At 43.7% G+C, this 19,394-nt stretch overlaps 1 protein-coding gene across 2 annotated transcripts in view; it reads left to right on the forward strand.

The window, feature by feature from the left end:
• DOP1B (DOP1 leucine zipper like protein B) overlaps positions 1-19,394 on the forward strand; it is a 245,892-nt gene that overhangs the window by 161,410 nt on the left and 65,088 nt on the right. For both annotated transcript variants that reach the window (XM_033947781.1, XM_033947782.1), the window contains exons 23-24: positions 3,399-3,533; positions 7,395-7,450. In XM_033947781.1, the coding sequence (XP_033803672.1) occupies positions 3,399-3,533; positions 7,395-7,450 (191 nt within the window). The remainder of the gene's footprint in view (positions 1-3,398; positions 3,534-7,394; positions 7,451-19,394) is intronic.

The following is a 19,394-nucleotide window of genomic DNA, read 5'->3' on the forward strand; positions in this document are numbered from 1 at the left end:
GACAAGAGTGGTAGGGGAGCTTCTACGCTTGCTCCTATTAAGGGGGAACCGCGGTTTCTTGCAGGTTTGGAAAGGGGGGCGTTTAGGAGATGGGAATCTATGGGGATTCTTACATTTCGAGATGTACTTATTGGGGAATGCTTACCTACTTTTGATGCATTGGTGACTAAGAAGCCTGGGTTAGGAGGTGAATTTTTTGCATATATGCAATTGAGACATTTTATGATTTCGGAAGGTTGGGATAAAGGGAATCCTCAGGGATCTGAATTTTTGGAAAATTTATGGCTTTTATTGAGTAAAGTGCCGAGACCGATTTCCATTCTCTATAAATTTTTGCGAGGAAGAGAGGTGATTCCCCTTCCTTTTAGACTGCAGTGGGAACGGGACCTTCGGCTCCATTTTTCTGCAGATGATTGGTCCCGTATTTGTATTGAGGTACAGAAAGCATCTCATTGTATATTGGTCCAAGAAAATGCTTATAAAATCTTAACACTCTGGTATTTCACACCTGAACGGTTACATATTATGTACCCTCAGGTTCCCGATTCTTGCTGGAGATGTGGTAAGGGCCCTGGATCTTTTATGCATATTTGGTGGGAATGTGGGGTGATTCGGAAATTTTGGATATCGGTTATCCGCTTTTTGACATTGTGGATCCAGGACCCACTACAGCTTTCACCTCAAGTTTGTCTGCTAGGGTTACACAATGTTAGAGATACTCCTTGGCAGACAAAATTGGTCCGAATGGGATTGGCAGCGGCCAAGTGTTTGATAGCATTGTATTGGAAGAAGCTAGCTGCCCCACCAGAGGAGGAATGGTTAGAGAAATTGCGAAAACTTGCCCAGATGGAATGTATAGCTGCTAAGCATTATGGTTATTATGACTTCCAAAGGCGGACGTGGGACAAAATATTTCAGTGCATTTGATTTTTTTTCCTTCTGTGGGGTGGGAGGTGGGGATGGGGGGAGGGGAGGGATGGTTATTTGGGAGTCTTTTTGAAGGAACAACGAAGGGACTTCCTCATGGTGTTTATTTTGTTGGGGGTTATTTTTGACTGTATTGGTTTATTTTATGTTGGGTGGTGGGATTGGGATATAATTATGTTGCGTTTATCTAGTATGCTTTGTAGAGTGATTGTAATATCCCTGATTGATGTACTTATGGTGATTGTATTGTTTATTTTCATTCTAAAATTCTAATAAAAATTGATTAAAATTAAAAAAAAAAGAACACAGTTTTGGGCCTGATGCACATGCCAGCCCTGTGGACCGGCAGGAAATTTCTGTGGACCAGCACCGGTCCATGGACTGGTGGTTGAAGAACACTGGTCTAAGAGACTTACAGTAAAATTTGTAAGCAGGGTATGTAAGTAGATCACAGAAGCCACTCTACAAGTGGAACATCAGGGATGATAGTGGCAGCCAGAAGCATGGGAGCCAGAAGAAGCAACTGCTGTGGGGTTGAGGTCGGGATTGGAAGCCATGAGGGTGGGATCCGAGACAGCTGTGCATAGCCGGAATCCAGAAGATTGTGTAGGGATGAGACCAGCGGTGGTGATCGTTTTGAGAGGGAGGCGGTGTTTGATCAGAGGCTACTGGGAAGACCGGAAGCAGGAGTACCAGAACCAACCTCAGCCTGCAGAGACTGGAACCAGCAGTGTGACCTCTAATAGGTGAGAAGAGGTAGAGGTAGTTATGGGAAGGACTAAGTAGAAGAGAGAGGGATACTGATGTAATGTACTGCACAAAGACAGAGGTGCCCAATAGAGGTGTGGATCGCTTATTAAGCAACAAAAATATTCAAGGACCCCCAGGTCTTCTTCAGGATTCTCCCAGGCTACCAGGATGATCTCGGGGCTCAAGGGTCTCTCGTACGAAGAGAGACTGAACAAATTGCAGCTCTACACTCTCGAGGAACGTAGGGAGAGGGGAGACATGATCGAAACATTTAAGTACCTCACGGGACGTGTCGAAGTGGAAGATGATATTTTCTTTCTCAAGGGACCCTCGGCCACAAGAGGGCACCCTCTCAAACTCAGGGGCGGAAAATTTCATGGCGACACCAGAAAGTATTTCTTCACAGAGAGAGTGGTTGATCATTGGAACAAGCTTCCAGTGCAGGTGATCGAGGCAGACAGCGTGCCAGACTTTAAGAATAAATGGGATACCCATGTTGGATCCCTATGAGGGTCAAGATAAGAAAATTGGGTCATTAGGGCATAGACAGGGGGTGGGTAAGCAGAGTGGGCAGACTTGATGAGCTGGAGCCCTTTTCTGCCGTCATCTTCTATGTTTCTATGACTGGTAGGGGACTAGCTGGAGGGAGAAAGAGAGAGGTTTGGGGAAGCAAGAGAGAAAGACTGGTGGGAACTGTCTAGGGGGCGAGAGAGACTGGTAGAGACTGGGAGATGGTCTGCTAGTGGGGAGAGGCCTGGTACTGGAGGGAGGCGGCCTGGGAGAATCCTTGAATATTTTTGTTGCTTAATAAGTGATCCACATCTCTATTGGGCACCTCTGTCTTTGTGCAGTACATTACATTAGTGTCTTCTATCCCGCCAATACCTTTCAGTTCTAGGCGGTTTACAACACGAGTTGGTCTGGGCATTTCCAGAGAGAATACATGGTTAATAGATGTTTTTTGTTTTTTTTTAATCATTTATATACCACTTATAACCTAAGTGTTGTACATTCAGGTACTCAAGCATTTTCCCTATCTGTCCTGGCAGGCTCACACTCTTATCTAATGTACCTGGGGCAATGGGGGATTAAGCGACTTGCCCAGGGTCACAAGGAGCAGTGTGGGATTTGAACCCACATCCTCAGGGGTTCCCCCCATTGCCCCAGGTAGATTGTGAGCCCCCCAGGACAGACAGGGGAAAATGCCTTCCTGAATAAATTCACGTAAACCGTTCTGAGCTCCTTTGGGAGAACGGTCTAGAAAATTGAATAAATAATTAAATAAATGTATTGGTCTGAGAATGCCTGTAGCCCTTTCAGGACCAAGGGACATATTTGTCCCATAACTTTAAAATCCTATCAATTTTGATTGGGATAGTCTACAGTTCTAAATTTGATATGTACGGATTCCATATGATACTGCCTTTATGTAAACAAACTGGTTCCGACATTCATTCATTAGCGTCGTTGCCAGATTGACGAGAAGATTCACTTGCCACACTGTCCATAAGTCAGAAGTGTGATTTTTTTAATAAAAATAATGATATTTCACAAAACAAAATCAATTTTTTGGCATCTGCAAGCCCTTTTTACCATAAAAATGTCGTCAAAACCACAAAAATTGGCCTACGATCCTTATGGTCCTGAAAGGGTTAAAGCTGTGGTGGTGCCTTAATATTTTCTTCTCTTCTTTTGATCTTTCGGTTCCTGCAATCTTGCAGATTCTTCCTGCAGCCAGCGAGGCTCAGCTCACCCTTCTGGACCTGGTGTGCTCACTGAGCACCTTGAAGACGGACAGCATCCTGCATCTGGTCAAAGAAGTAGTGAAGAAGCCGCCACAGATCAAGAGCGAAGAGGTAACTTGTAGACTCTCTCATCCCTTCACCAATCTGCAAGGACTTAAACATTTTTCAGGTTTCAAGTTTATTAAAATTTTGATTCATCACCTATCATGGCTTCTAGGCGATGCACATAAAAAGACATAGAACACATTTTGACAAAGACAAGGGTGGACTTATAATTGAATAAGGTAATGAACTACAATAATTTGAGAAAAGAAAACAAAAAAGGGCTAAAACATAGGTGGAGAGAACAACTGAAGTTCATTGTGGTCACAGTAAATCTCTGCCATGGACTGGATCTTAAGTGTTGTCTAATGGGGGGAGGGGTGGTTTGTCCAAGAAATTTTATTGAGGTTTATAATACCCTGTTTCCCCGAAAATAAGCCCTAGCATGATTTTTAAAGATGCTCCTAATATAAGCCTTACCTCAAAAATAAGCCCCCAAATGTCCCCGACACGCCTTGAATCCATCCTTGATCCTGGTGCTGCCTGATTTGCTAAAAAAATTGGACTCGTCAATTCAGCAACCCCCCCACCCATGCTGCTTTAGGAGGCCTCGGAGCAGAGGTATATCAGTCTCACGGTGGGAGGGTCGATGGGGTTCTGCTGCACAGGGAGGGAGGGCAAGATAGAAAGATGCTGCACAAAAGGATGGGTGAGAGGGGAGGAAAGATGCTGCACATGGCAGGGGGGGGGGGGAGAAAGGAAAGAGGAAGAATTGGGGTGGAGGAGAGAAAGGTAGAAACATGAAAAAACTGAGCCATCCCCCAAAGTAAGCCCTAGTATGTTTTTTGGACCCAAAATTAATATAAGAGACTGTCTTATTCTCGGGAGAGCATGGTATAATAACAGGAATGAAAGCATAAGAAGTATGGTTAATCAATGGTGCTAAAGTTAGAGGTTAATTCCGTGCCCAGCTTTCGGCGCAGAAACTCATTCTAATGTATGTAAGCTGCCAAAACGGAACTGAAACGTAGGTTGATGCGGGAATACACTTTTGCGCCCAGTTATAGGATAGCGCCTAAGTGTATCCATGTGCAGCCGCAAAAGGTGGGGGGGGGGGAGGGTGCTCCCATAGGAGAGGTATTGTAAATGGTCACCAGGATTTATACTTGGTTTCAGTTGGTGTAACTCCTTGCACCCTAAGATGCACACCAAATTTGGGGACCAACACTATAAGAGCACTTATCCCAGAGCACCCTTTATAGAATAGCTCTGGACACCAAGAGGCGAATTCTATAATCGGTGCCAGTTCCAGCAGCCGCCGATAGCATTCGATCACGAACTGGCCCGATTATAGAATTTCGCCTTTTTTTTTTTTTTTTTACACCAGCGCCTTAAATGTAAGACAGCATTTCAGAATGCCAGTGTCACGCTTACAAAAGCGCCTAGGGACGCAAAGCAAGCCACGTCTACACCGGCCTTGGTCGTCCTTACGCGTCCCTAAGCGCTTCTGTAAGTGTGACACTGATACCATAAATGAAGATGCTGTTCACGCTTCAATTTTTTTTTTTTTTTTTTTTAGAAAACTTGCTTTTGGATTAGGTGGTTAGCCGGTGGTAAGGCGCTCTACCACCCGCTAACCTTTGGCACTTATTCGAGAATTTACCCCCAAACGTTTTCCTAACCCCATATTTGGGCCCTGTTTACTGAATCCAGCCCTAAGTGACCAAAGGGCTCATTTTCAAAAAAGAAAGATGTCCAAAAAGTGGCATAAAGAAGCAGGTGGATGTTCTGTAGTGCCTGGTAGACTGGTAAAGTCCTTACAAATGGGTTATATACCTCACCACTACCTGCGGGTGGAGACTGAGAACAAACTTGTATATCAGGATAGCTTCCCCCCTAGCAATCCAGTCTCTCTCAGTCTCCGTAGCAGGTGGTAAGACTAATTCGGCTCCCCTCTTATACTGTTGGAATTTTGTTTTAGACTCCTGGGTTCCCCTTTTGTGCCGGACAGAGCTTGGATGGGTCCTGTTTGGGGATCCATCTGACTTCGGTGGTGTTAAACCCGGCGGGTCTTCTGCTGGGTCCCTCCCCCCACCTTCCTCCACCTCCCCAAATTGTTGTAGAGGTGCCTCAGCTGGTGGCCTGACCCCCTAGTTGGACAGCCTTCCGGCTTTGAGAGCCGTGGAGTCTGTTCTGATCAAGTATAAAAAAAAAAAAATTCCGAGTTGTGCCGGTCTAAAGGACTCATTTCCCTTTAAAACTGCCTTTTTATTGTGTTTTCTCATCTAACCGGCACTATTTTCTTTCAGCTAGGGCGTTTTGAGCACTATGAGCACTTTTAAAGGGAAAAAGTGCTCATTTGTGCTCCAGACGTAAGGTACTTGCGACCAGCCTGTGCAAGCATTGTGCAGGCCAGAGCGGTGCGGCAGTCTCGTCGGCAGCGGTTGCCAGTGGCCAGGACACCCCACCGCATGTACCTCGCAAGCTGGCTTTGGATCGATGGGAGGCCCGGGCTTCCCCCGACGCCCACGCGGAGGGTTCCCCAGCTGCCGACGGTCAGGGGGAAAAGGATTCCTTTACCGCCGGAGTGGCTGGGGATTCCCTATTCATGTCAGTCGGTTCCTCGGCCTCAGCGTCAGGAAAGTCCCAGGCTTTTCAGATGTGGCAGGCTGCAGGAGCTCCGATTTTGGCGGTTTCAGGGCCCATTTCGGCGGGAACCTCCTCCTTCATTTCAGTTACCTTAGGTGACCTTCCCCCTTGTTCTAGAAATATAGGGGCAAGGTATGGCAGGGTCCCCTGCTGGGGCAGGGAGTCCCTTGGGGGAGGTTTCCCCCTTAATTTATGTTAGCAGTTTGTAAAGCTTATGTGCTAGTGGCTGGAGGTTCCATGTCCACTCCATGTCTCCAGTGCGACCCCACACAGCAGTGGTTTTGCCCCCTCTACTCCTCTTTCATCCAAGCACCTGAGGGTTTCTTGAGATTAGGATTTTTGCCCAGAGGAGCAAAATGTTATTGATGAGGACCTGGACCCTTGGGGAGATTTCCAGGATCCTCTTGGCGGGTTGGATTCCACCAGTGAGGGGTTTGAGCATCCCCCTGTTGGCGAAGATGAGTCTGTGGTGCGCATTTTTTAGTGGGAAGAGCTTCATGAGTTAATTCTTCAGGTCTCCTCGGTTTTATACTTTGAAAACACCGTGTCAGAGACCCGGCATACGGTAGACCCCTTGCTTAAGGGGATCCACTCTGCGTCCCGCTCTTTTCCTATGCATCAGGATATTCAGGACATTATGCTTGCACAGTGGCAGGTGCCGGAAGCTCCCTTTCATTTTGCGCACTCCATGGCCCGCCTATATCCCATTCCTGAAGGTGATAGGGACACTCTGAAGTCACCTGTGGTGGACGCAGTGGTCTCAGTCATCTCTTCGAGGCATACCTTGCCCGTTGAGGGCAGTGCGGCCTTGAGGGACCCGGAAGTGCCTCCCAGCTGCAGTTAAACGACATCTATAGAGAGAAAAAGCTTTCTGGATCTCCAGGTTGGAAAGTGTCTTCCATCTGCAGGTAGACAACATTCAGAGAGTAGGGAAGATTTCTGGATTCCCAGACAGGTTGCAGGCAAGTAGCATCCAGTTTATTTCAGGAACAGTCTAGCTTTCCTCACTCTTGGTCTGCATTTCTCAAATCTATCTTTGAAAAAAAAAAAATCCAGAGCATCTGAATTCGACAGTTAGTAACAGAAGATCATTCTTAATTTCCTAGGAATCTTGGGTTTGCCCACTTCCTGGATCTGAATTAAATACTAGGATTGAAATAATAGGTATCCTGCACTAATGTTTGGGATGAGATGCATTCCTCAGTCATGTTCCTCTTTGGAGAAATGTATTGCAGTTTTAAGAAATGTATAAAAGAAGAATGATTTTTTTTTGTATTTCAGAAACCCTCTCTAGTGGATATCCCGATGCTACAGTTCAGCTCTGTTTTCATTCAGAGGTAATATGATTACTCTTGCCATGCCTCTTTATTCATTCATCACTGTCATCGGATATTTCTTAAGCTTTGTACTGATATTTACAGGCCTAATAATAAATAAACATGTAGAGAGAACAGCTTAAAACAGCTCGTCTATAAATTTCATCTGTGATGATTGTGACTCTAGAAAACCTGGGAGAGGGGACATCCATCAAGCTAACAAGACAGTAGATTAAAAAATAAACCACATCTTTCTTAGAACTGAAGGCTGAATTGTGGAATTCATAATTACAGAACTCTGTGGAGGCAAATAGAAATATCAGGTTTGGGTTTTGGTTTTTTTAAAAAAATATTTATTCATTTTAAAACTTACAATAAGTGTCTCAGCAAATAAAAACATTATAACTTAGATACAACACTTAATATTCTGCAATAATCCATTTTAAAAAGTTTATCTCCCACCCTCCCCTCCCTTCTATATCAGAAATATAATAGATATACCATATAACAAAATATTTCCTAACATTTCTTTCAATTATAAAAAGACCAAACTCTATCCCCCTTCCCCCCCCCTCTAAGACAAGTACTATTAAGGGAAAAACGGTATCTATTCATTACAATAATTTGTTAAAGGCTCCCAAACATCCTGAAATTTTCTTAAATACCCCTGCTGAGTAGCTATTGCTTTTTCCATTTTATATGTATGACATAAAGAATTCCACCAGAAACTATAGTTCAATCTGTTACAATTCTTCCAATTACTTGTAATCTGTTGTATAGCTACCCCTGTCATAATAAGTAAAAGCTTATTATTTTTTGAAGATATTTGGCTCTTAGCCCTCATTGACATGCCAAATAATACAGTATCATAGGATAATGCCACTAGATTTTCTAACAAACAATTTATTTGTCCCCATATTGATTTCCAAAGAGCCAAAATAAATGGACAATAGAATAATAAATGATCTAATGTCCCCGCTTCAAGATGACAATGCCAACATCTATTAGACTTAGAGTTATCTAACTTTTGTAAACAAACCGGGGTCCAAAATGCTCTATGTAACAGAAAAAACCAAGTGTGTCTCATAGATGCAGATATTGTACACCTCATTCTCCAAGACCAAATTTGTGGCCATTGAGATGCAGTAATTTGATGCTTAATCTCAATGCTCCAAATGTCCCGAAGACCAGTTTTCGGTTTCTTTTTTACAAATCCAGCTATCAATTTATACTAATTTATATCAGTTTTATAAAGTAATTTAGAAAAATTTGAGAAGACAAGTTAGCTGCAGGCTGTTTAATATAATGGGCTTAGGGTGTCACCCTAGGCTCAGTTCACCCCTAAACCATGGCGAACTGAAAGCTAATAAGAAATATATAATTCTTTAGATGCCAAACACTTCCTTTAAACCAGGCGTTCTTAACCAGTCATGCTCACACCCCCAAGGCGTGTGGTAAAAGGGTCTTGAAATCCTAAACAGTTTATTGAAACTTTCCAGACAGAGTAAAGGCAGATATTAGGACGATTATTGATGGATTGATGTAGTTTTATATCCCTTCCTCCCCAGCGAGCTCAGAATGGGTAACAAGGTTGACGTACATAATGCATAGACAAATTATGAATTTACATGTGTAGAGTAATGTTAGATATACAGAATCAAATCTAGCATACAATTTGATCATTTTAAGTTAACATACGGTTATTTCCATCTTCAGTTGACAGAGTGGATCTAGTTCAGCGTACATGAGAATACTTGTGGTTGGAAGTGAGTGTCTGGATTTATAACTGCACTATTATAATTTTAACATCATGCTAACAGTAGCCGCTAGTAAACATGTGGTTTAGGATGGGAGTGTGAGAGTTTCATAGGTCAGTTAAAGGGAGGGGTACAGAAACCATCAAGTTTCAAGTTTAATTTAAATTTTAATATACCGACCATCGACATGCACCTGGCCGGTTTACAATGCTAAAAATGAAAGGTTAAAATAAATTTTTGTAGGGGGGGGAAATGTGAACATTAAATAGACAAATTACAAATATGAACATGAGCTTGAGGGGAAAGTTAATAATTACATCATTAAAAACAAATTATTATTTTTTTTAATTTCTTTATTCAGATTTGTATATTACAAGTGTATCAGAAAAATTCATATAATCTTATAGATATACACTTGATTTTCTTCATGAACACTTTAAGTACAATATATCATACTTATATTCATATTTTATAATGATTTAAACATTATGTAATACATTTAATAAATATGACAAATGTAAATAAAATAGAAAACCCCCAATCCCTCCCTACCTATTTCAGAAAATCTAACCTAATACATCAAAATGTATTAATTAATTCATACATATGAGATAAATAAAATAATGCCCACCCCCATCCCCACTTAACAAATATCTTATTATGGGAAAATGTTATTAATCATTACAAAAATCGAAAGAGCACACAGGATACCAACACAAAGAATGCTATCTCAAAAGTTCCAAGAACTTTAATTTTTAAGCTGTTAAGATACCAGCACGTGGTGGAAATTTGTCAACTTGCTAAAAACAAATTAATTAAAGGGAAGAGGGGGGGAGGATAAAACACCAGGAATGGGGATCGCTTCTTAAAAGCGGTTCGTGTTTATTTTGCAGACTGTTGGAAAGGAAATATTTAGACGCTATGGAACCATAAAATATTAAGAACCCATGCTCTAGACACCCACTGCTTTCTGCTGTCAGGGTGCTGGGCTAGACGGAATTTGGTCTGACCCAACGTCTGGTATGTCGCACATGTCCTGATTTTTAAAGTGAGTAATGCAGATTCATCCATCGGAAGACTTTTTAACACCACACCATTAAAAATGCTGTTGATATCGTTTTTATTTTTGTGAAACTGCAGAAGTCCCTTAAGTGAAGACATTTTGGTTTGTAGCCCCCACTTTTCATGAAGTTGTAAATATATACCCAAGAACATAAACGAACTGAAAGAGGCCCAGAAATAAAATGACAAGAGCAGTTTAAATGTGCCTGTATGCTCTTTAAAATTTTACATGGACTATTTGTTCCTTTGATGTCTTTATCTCTAAACATATGAAATCTTTTTTTTTTTTTTTTAATTCATTTTATAATTCACAAGTGTACAGTAAATATCAAGCAATTAGAATACATCACTTGAAAATCTACCATATCATACAACAAAAATATATAACCCCCACCCCCTCCCACTTCCATATACAACAAAAAATATACCACATGAATATAATATCTTATCATTCATATATATTATTAATAGAAATCCAACCCCCCCCCGATCCACATGTACGAAAAAAAAAAAAAATTGGGAAAAGTGTAAATTATTCATTAGAATAATTTAAAAATGGCCCCCACACATCCTTAAATTTATTATAGTAACCTTTTTGAACTGCCAACGCTCTTTCCATTTTAAACACATTTTTGGATATCTATTTGGGATCAAATAAATCATTTAATGGAAAATTATGTAGCATTTATCATACGACACAATTTTATTTGGCATGCTGATGAGAGCTAAGCCTCAAATATCTGCTAATAATAATAAGCTTTTGATGGTATTGACAGGAGTTGCCATTCAACAAATAACGTATAACTGGAAAGATGGTACAAAGTTGAATTATTGTTTCTGGTGGAATTCAGTATGTCATGTGTTTAAAATGGAAAGAGCATTGGCAGTTCAAAAAGGTTACTATATGAAATCTTCAGGCAAGAGAACAACTAAAATGTATAAGCTCTTTTCCATCATTAAGAGGAATCAAGTTCATTAGTAAAATTTCACACTCCTTTCCATATTTGCTAATTGCAATATGGAATGGATGACCTGCTCAAATTAGATCGTGTTTATCTCTTCAGATCTTTTGCAAAATCTTAAAAACCACTACGTTGAGTCGCTTTTTAGGCTATAGCTCCAATGAATGTTAATGGATATTTCTTTGTGATCTAATTATGTAAACTGAATCGAGCTCCTATTTTAAGGAGATGATTCGGTATATAAGACTAAGGGCTCCTTTTACAAAGCTGCAATAGCGTTTTTAGCGCATGCATAATTCTAGTGCACGCTAAACCCACGCTATGCGGCTAGAATTAACGCCAGCTCAATGTTGGCGTTAGCGTCTATCACGCGCACTAAGCCCTAAGATTTAGATTAGATATTCAGGTTTCAATGTGTGTGTGTTTGGCTAGTTTTTTGTGGGTGTGCAAGAGGTCCTGGGTGCAGGGCCTCAGGACCAGTGAGAAGTAAATTAATGACTAATAGCTAGGTGGTTGGATAAAAAGGTATATTTTTATATATACTTATATAAATAAATATATATATATATATATATATATATATATATATATATATATATATATATATATATATATATATATATATATATATATATATAAAAAGTGGAACCTTGTTTTACGAGCATAATTCATTCCAGAAGTATGCTCGTAAACCAAATTGCTCGTATATCAAAGCGAGTTTCCCCATAGGAAGCATTTTTCTCTGCCATACTTGTTTAAGGCAGTGGTCCTTAATTCATAAGGAAGGCGTGACACTGTTACAGGAATGGTAGATGTAATCAGTCTGTCTGACATCTTTTGTTCCATTCAAGTACTTGTAGTTAACATATCTTCTTGATAAATCCAGGCTGGATGGATACTTAGGGCTCCTTTTACGAAGCTGCGTTAGTAGCTTTAGCGCGCGTGAGTTTTAATCACGCGCTACCCCCACACTAGCCGAAAAACTACCGCATGCTCAAGAGGAGGCGGTAGCGGCTAGCGTGTCCGGCGGTTTAGCGCGCGCTATTACGTGCGTTAAACCGCTAACGCAGCTTCGTAAAACCCTTAAGGTATGTGTATTATCCCAGGACAAGCAGGCAGCATATTCTTGACTGATGGGTGACGGCACCGACAGAGCCCCGGTACGGACAATTTTAGAGTGATTGCACTCTAAGAACTTGGAAAGTTCTAGTAGGCCGCACCGCGCACGCGCGAGTGCCTTCCCGCCCAACAGAGGCGCGCGGTCCCCAGTTTCTTAGTTTCCGCGGAGCTAAGAAGACGCGTTTCTTTCAACGGCTGTTGAAGACTTTTTTTATATCGCCTTCCCGCTCGCGTAAACCCTTAAGGAAATATTGTTTCCTTCATTTTCTTTTATTTTCTTTAAAAAAAAAAAAAAAAAAAACTTTGGGTTTTTTTTTCACTTCTTTCAATTTCGCCCCGGCGGGGCCTGTTGCCACCATCGAGGCCTCGGCCTTCGATTTGGCAGAAGCCATTTTTACCTTCATGCCCCCTCAACCCGGGTTTAAGAAGTGCCAGCGGTGTGCACGACCAATTTCACTCATTGACCCGCACAACTGGTGTCTACAGTGTCTTGGTCCTGACCATTGAGCGTCTACCTGCACCCGCTGTGCGACTTTAAAAAAGAGAACTCTGAAAAATCGGCAGATCCAGCAGCAATTATTGTTTGGTGCTGAGATGTCTGACTCTGCGGCACCGGCACCGACATCGGCCCCGTCTCAGTCGGCACCTACCTCGTCAACACCGGGCGATACCGCATCGGCGTCGCATCCCTCAGGTAAGCCGGCTAAGAAGCCTTCCCCGTTGGAGCGTCCTCCGGTCTCAGTAGCAGCGAGCCCAGTCCTGCCGACCTCGAGGCGCCCACGGAAGCGCTCCGCCCCAATAGAGGTGAGCCCCTCGACCTCGGGTTCCTCATCCTTGGGGTGTAGAGCGGCACCGCAGGTATCGCAGAAGAAAAAGGCGGTACCGGTGCCTTCGCTGGACGAGCGGATCGCCGCTGTCCTGCAGGTGCAGCTTAAGGAACAGTTGCAACAACTCCTTCCTGCACTTTTGGCACTGAGCCTTCCGGTCCCGGTCCGGTCTGAGCCACCGGTACTGACAGTGGAGCAGCCCCTTCTTTCGGCATCCACTTTGTCGGTACCGGTACATTCTGCTTCCTCGGTCTCCATGCCAGTCCTCGCACCGGAACCGAGAGCTCAACACCAGGCTGTTCAGACTTCGGCACCGATGCAGCCCTTAACGTCTCCCGGTACCGTGTCTATGAGGTCAGGTAAGTCAGCACGCAAATCCCGACACCTGGAACCCTCCACACCGGAATCTCGAGACCGCAGTTTTCAGGTTCGGGATCCTGATCTGTGGGGTGACTCAGAGGACCCTCTTCTCTCTGAAGGGGAATGTTCATCTGATGATGAGGATCCTTCTGCTTTAGACCCATCCTCTAAACCAGATGTAACCTCTTTCTCATCTTTTTTAAAAGAGATGTGTGACTCTCTCTCTATTCCCTTGGAGGCTGAGTCAAAGAAATCCAAAGCTTTTCTTGATGCACTGGATTTTGACCAACCTCCAAGGGAATATCTCAAATTACCTCTCCATGACATCTTGAGAGAGACGTTTTACAAGAATTTAGAGACACCTTTGACCATCCCTGGAGCCCCCCGCAAGTTAGACACCTTATATAAAGTCATCCCGATTCCTGGGTTTGACAAACCACAGCTCCCACATGAGTCTCTATTAGTGGAATCCACTCTAAAGAAATCCACGGGAGCTAGTGTATACGCCTCAGTCCCTCCTGGCAGAGAAGGTAAAGCCATGGACAAATTTGGCAAGAGGTTGTACCAGAATGCGATGTTAGCCAACAGGTCACGGAATTACGCTTTCCACTTCTCATTCTATCTCAAGCATCTCATACAAAATCTGACTGCTTTTGAGAAGTACCTCCCTGACCGTAAAAAATCTGCCTTTCGCCAAACTTCTTCATCGCTCTTACAACTTCGAAAGTTCATGGTCAGGTCGATCTATGACACCTTTGAGCTAACCTCTCGGGCCACAGCTATGTCGGTGGCCATGCGCCGACTGGCATGGCTCAGAGTGTCAGAACTTGATGTCAATCATCAGGATCGACTGGCTAATGCACCTTGCCTGGGGGATGAGCTGTTTGGAGAATCCATGGACTCCACTACTCAAAAGCTTTCGGCTCATGAAACTAGGTGGGATACTCTCCTCAAAACAAAAAAGAAGACCCCACCTACCAGGCCTTTTCGTCAGCAATCGGCCTACCAACGTCGATTTGTGGCTCGTCCTTTGCCACCGGCAGCTCAACAACCCAGGCGTCAGAGGCAACAACAAAGGCAAAACACTAGACCTGCACAGCAGCAACAACAGGTGAAGCCTCCTCCTCCACAAAAACCTTCACAACACTTTTGACTTGGTTCTCCAGGACATAGCCAGTATCCCTCCATCTGCCCATCTTCCGCTGCCTATAGGAGGACGCCTTACTCATTTCATAAGCCGTTAGGAAACCATCACCTCGGACCAGTGGGTCCTCAACATCATCAGCCACGACTACTCTCTCAACTTTCAGACTCTTCCTGCCCAAGGTCTACCAAAAGAGTCTGCTTTGAACACTCCTCAGTCTTCCCTCCTTCTTCAAGAGGTTCAATCCCTCCTCCTTCTGAACGCCATAGAGGAAGTTCCTCTAGATCAAAAGGGGCAAGGATTCTACTCCCGTTATTTTCTAGTTCCCAAAAAGACAGGAGATCTCAGACCCATCCTAGATCTTCGCGATCTCAACAAATGCTTGGTCAAAGAGAAATTCAGAATGCTTTCTCTGGCCACTCTTTACCCTCTTCTCAATCAAGGCGACTGGCTATGTTCCCTCGATCTCAAAGAAGCATACACTCATATACCGGACAATCTGGCCTCCAGACAGTACCTACACTTCATGATCAATCGTTGTCATTACCATTACAAGGTGCTACCCTTCGGTCTTGCCTCCTCTCCAAGAGTGTTCACCAAATGTCTGATTGTGGTGGCTGCTTTTCTACGCTCTCACCACCTTCAGGTCTTTCCTTACCTGGACGACTGGTTAATCAAGGCCAATTCATCTCAGACTGTTCTCCTGGCCACCAACCAAACCATCCTGTTTCTTCAACTTCTGGGGTTCGAGATCAATCTACCCAAATCTCATCTCATCCCCACTCAGAGACTTCAATTCATCGGAGCCGCCTTGGACACAGTCCTCATGAGAGCGTTCCTGCCATCCAACCGTCTTCAAACGCTTCAATCTCTATGTCAGCAGGTGCTTCCACAACGTTCCATCTCTGCCAAGCAAATGATGATACTCTTGGGTCACATGGCCTCCACAGTTCATGTCACACCCTTCGCACGTCTTCACCTGCGCACCCCTCAATGGACCCTAGCTACCCAGTGGTCCCAAGCGATGGATCCTTGCTCACGTCACATATCTGTGACATCATCTCTTCGTCAGTCTCTACAATGGTGGTTGATATCCTCAAATCTCTCCAGAGGTCTTCTCTTCCATCTACCTCCTCATCGACTTATCATCACCACCGATGCCTCCCCTTACACCTGGGGAGCTCATTTGAACGAGTTCCAAACTCAAGGACTTTGGACAGCTCAGGAAATGAAGCATCACATCAATTTCCTGGAACTCAGAGCGATGTTTTATGCCCTCAAGGCCTTCCAACATCTTCTCTTTCCTCAAGTCCTCCTGCTGTGCACAGACAATCAAGTTGCGATGTACTACATCAACAAACAGGGTGGGACAGGCTCTCGCCTCTTGTGCCAGGAAGCCCAGAAGATCTGGACTTGGGCCATAGATCACCATCTATTCCTGAAAGCTATCTACATTCAGGGAGAACAGAATTCCTTAGCGGACAAGCTCAGCAGAATTCTCCAGCCTCACGAGTGGGCACTCGATCCTTTCACTCTACAGTCCATCTTCGCTCAATGGGGCACTCCTCAGATAGACCTTTTTGCAGCTCCTCACAATCACCAGCTGCCCCTTTTTTGCTCCAGACTCTACTCTCCTCACCGTCTGGCAGCGGATGCATTTCTCCTCGACTGGTCCAATCTGTTCCTGTACGCTTTCCCTCCTCTGCCTCTCATGTTGAGAACCTTGTTCAAGCTCAAGAGGGAACGAGCCACCATGATTCTGATTGCTCCGAGGTGGCCCAGGCAACATTGGTTCTCCCTTCTACTTCAACTCAGTTCCAGGGAACCTTTTCTTCTTCCACTGTTTCCTTCTCTGCTTACACAGCATCAGGAGACCCTTCTACATCCCAACCTCCAGTCTCTGCACCTGACAGCTTGGTATCTCTCGGGCTGACTTCTCATGATACTCTTTTGTCTCAGCCCGTTCGTTCAATTCTAGATGCCTCCAGGAAACCAGCCACTCTGCAATGTTACCATCAGAAGTGGACACGATTTTCTTCCTGGTGTCTTCTTCATCATCTTGATCCCACTTCCCTGGCAGTGGAGACATTGTTGGATTATCTGCTTTCTTTGTCTGACTCTGGCCTTAAGTCTACTTCTATCAGAGTCCACCTCAGTGCTATTGCTGCTTTTCATGAGCCGGTTCATGGAAAACTTCTCTCAGCTCATCCCTTGGTGTCCAGGTTCATGCGGGGTCTTTTCAATGTGAAACCACCTCTTAAAGCCCCTCCTGTAATCTGGGATCTCAATGTGGTTCTTTCCGCCTTAATGAAGCCTCCATTTGAACCTTTGGCTACCACTCCTTTCAAGTTTCTCACTTGGAAAGTACTTTTCCTTATTGCTCTTACCTCTGCCAGGAGGGTCAGTGAGCTACATGCACTAGTTGCAGATCCACCTTTTACGGTCTTTCATCATGACAAGGTGGTTCTGCGTACACATCCAAAGTTTCTCCCTAAGGTTGTCTCTGAATTCCATCTCAACCAATCCATTGTTCTGCCTGTCTTCTTTCCGAAACCTCACTCTCATTCTGGTGAACAGGCTCTGCATACTTTGGACTGTAAGAGGGATCTAGCTTACTATCTAGAGCGTACGAAACCCCACAGATCAGCTCCCCAACTCTTTCTGTCCTTTGATCCGAATAAATTGGGACGTCCTGTTTCTAAACGTACGTTGTCTAATTGGCTGGCAGCGTGCATTTCATTCTGTTATGCTCAGACCGGACTGACACTGGAAGGTTCTGTCACGGCCCATAGAGTTCGGGCTATGGCAGCATCTGTAGCTTTCCTCCGTTCCACTCCTATTGAGGAAATCTGCAAAGCTGCTACTTGGTCCTCAGTTCATACTTTTACATCTCACTATTGTCTGGATGTTTTCTCCAGACGGGATGGACACTTCGGCCAATCTGTTTTACAAAATTTGTTTTCCTAATGGCCAATCTTCCCTCCATCCCTCTTTTTGTTAGCTTGGAGGTCACCCATCAGTCAAGAATATGCTGCCTGCTTGTCCTGGGATAAAGCACAGTTACTTACCGTAACAGGTGTTATCCAGGGACAGCAGGCAGATATTCTTGCATTCCACCCATCTCCCCGGGTTGGCTTCTTAGCTGGCTTATCCTAACTGGGGACTGCGCGCCTCTGTCGGGCGGGAAGGCACTCGCGCGTGCGCGGTGCGGCCTACTAGAACTTTCCAAGTTCTTAGAGTGCAATCACTCTAAAATTGTCCATACCGGGGCTCCGTCGGTGCCGTCACCCATCAGTCAAGAATATCTGCCTGCTGTCCCTGGATAACACCTGTTACGGTAAGTAACTGTGCTTTCTGGGCAGTGGCTTTTAGGGTCTATCTGCATTAACATTCCAGAGTCAGAATGTTTAATATAATATCCCAGAGACCTTTGCTGACCCTCTGGCTAGGTAGGCCATCTCACATGCTGACAAGCAGCATTCAATAATGTAAGGCTGACAATGACCTCTAAGGCAGATAAATCTTAGCAAATATAGGCTTAAAAAATTGCAATTTCAGATCATGGTTGTAAATCCATGCATTATCCAGGTGCTATCAGATCACAGTCCAGATTTATAAAACCACTATCCAGGATACTGATGATGATAGAGTTCCTGGAATGATTTGGCATGTATGATTTGAGAAGGTTATATTCTTTTTTTAGCAGTCTTGACATTGTGATCACACAGTCCCTGCGTATTGTAGTAACATCTGATGATGAGTAAGATTGACAGTCTGTATTTCATCTTTGAAATAAATTCCACAGCATAGCACTGAATAAATCCTGAATCTAAATAGCTGGGTAATATTTATATATTAAAATCACTTCATAATTTGGAAATCATCTAAACAAGTGTGCATAGAAAAAATAAAAATCTTATTACTTTTGTTTTCTGGTGTTTTTCTTCCTCTCATCTGTTTTCTCTTGACGGGGTTAGGATTAACTCTTTGATGGGCCCTATGCAAATGAGCTCAGTCACACCCTCGGTATAGTATAAATACATTTTTTAAGCTGCACAAATGTGCAAACACCAGTACATTAGTCTCTGCCCTGCCATCTGGTTTAATACACTTCTCCCTCTGTATTCGCGGTTTCGATTATTCACGGGTTTTAGCTTCTCTCCCCAAATGATGTCAGTTTGCATAGAGAAATCGCTGATTCCAAGCATTTACAGAGAAAATCACTGATTCCCAGTACTTTCTTCACTGTGTTTTGCCTCTCCTTCAGGAAAAGGCCCGGTCTCCACCATGTTATTCGCGGTTTCACCATATTCACGATGGTTTTTTAATAGAAAACAGGAACTAACATATGAAAAAGTTATTTGTGGTTTTTCTGTATTCACGGGCCTGTTAATCTCCTATCACAGCGAATACGGAGGGAGAAGTGTAATATCACCCCAGTCCAGCAGGCACGAGTGAGCATGGTTCTTACCTACTCAGGAGCCTGCAGATCTCACAAAACTATGGGGCCCTATGTGGTTCTGAGTGAAAAGAAATACCTGCAGAGAAAACAGCAAGTAAGAGGTATGGCTTACTAATTCCTCTTGTGAAATTGGAAGATTAGATACAGCATTTAGCGGAAGAAAGGCTAACATTTGCAAGTGACACAAACTCTGGCTTGCCTCCGTCCATTCCACCAGAAGCTGACTTACCAGGGCAAATATATGCTAGATTTCAATCTCAAAATGACTGCCA

The sequence above is a fragment of the Geotrypetes seraphini genome, chromosome 6 (genome assembly GCF_902459505.1).
Source record: "Geotrypetes seraphini chromosome 6, aGeoSer1.1, whole genome shotgun sequence".
Taxonomy (NCBI): domain Eukaryota; kingdom Metazoa; phylum Chordata; class Amphibia; order Gymnophiona; family Dermophiidae; genus Geotrypetes; species Geotrypetes seraphini.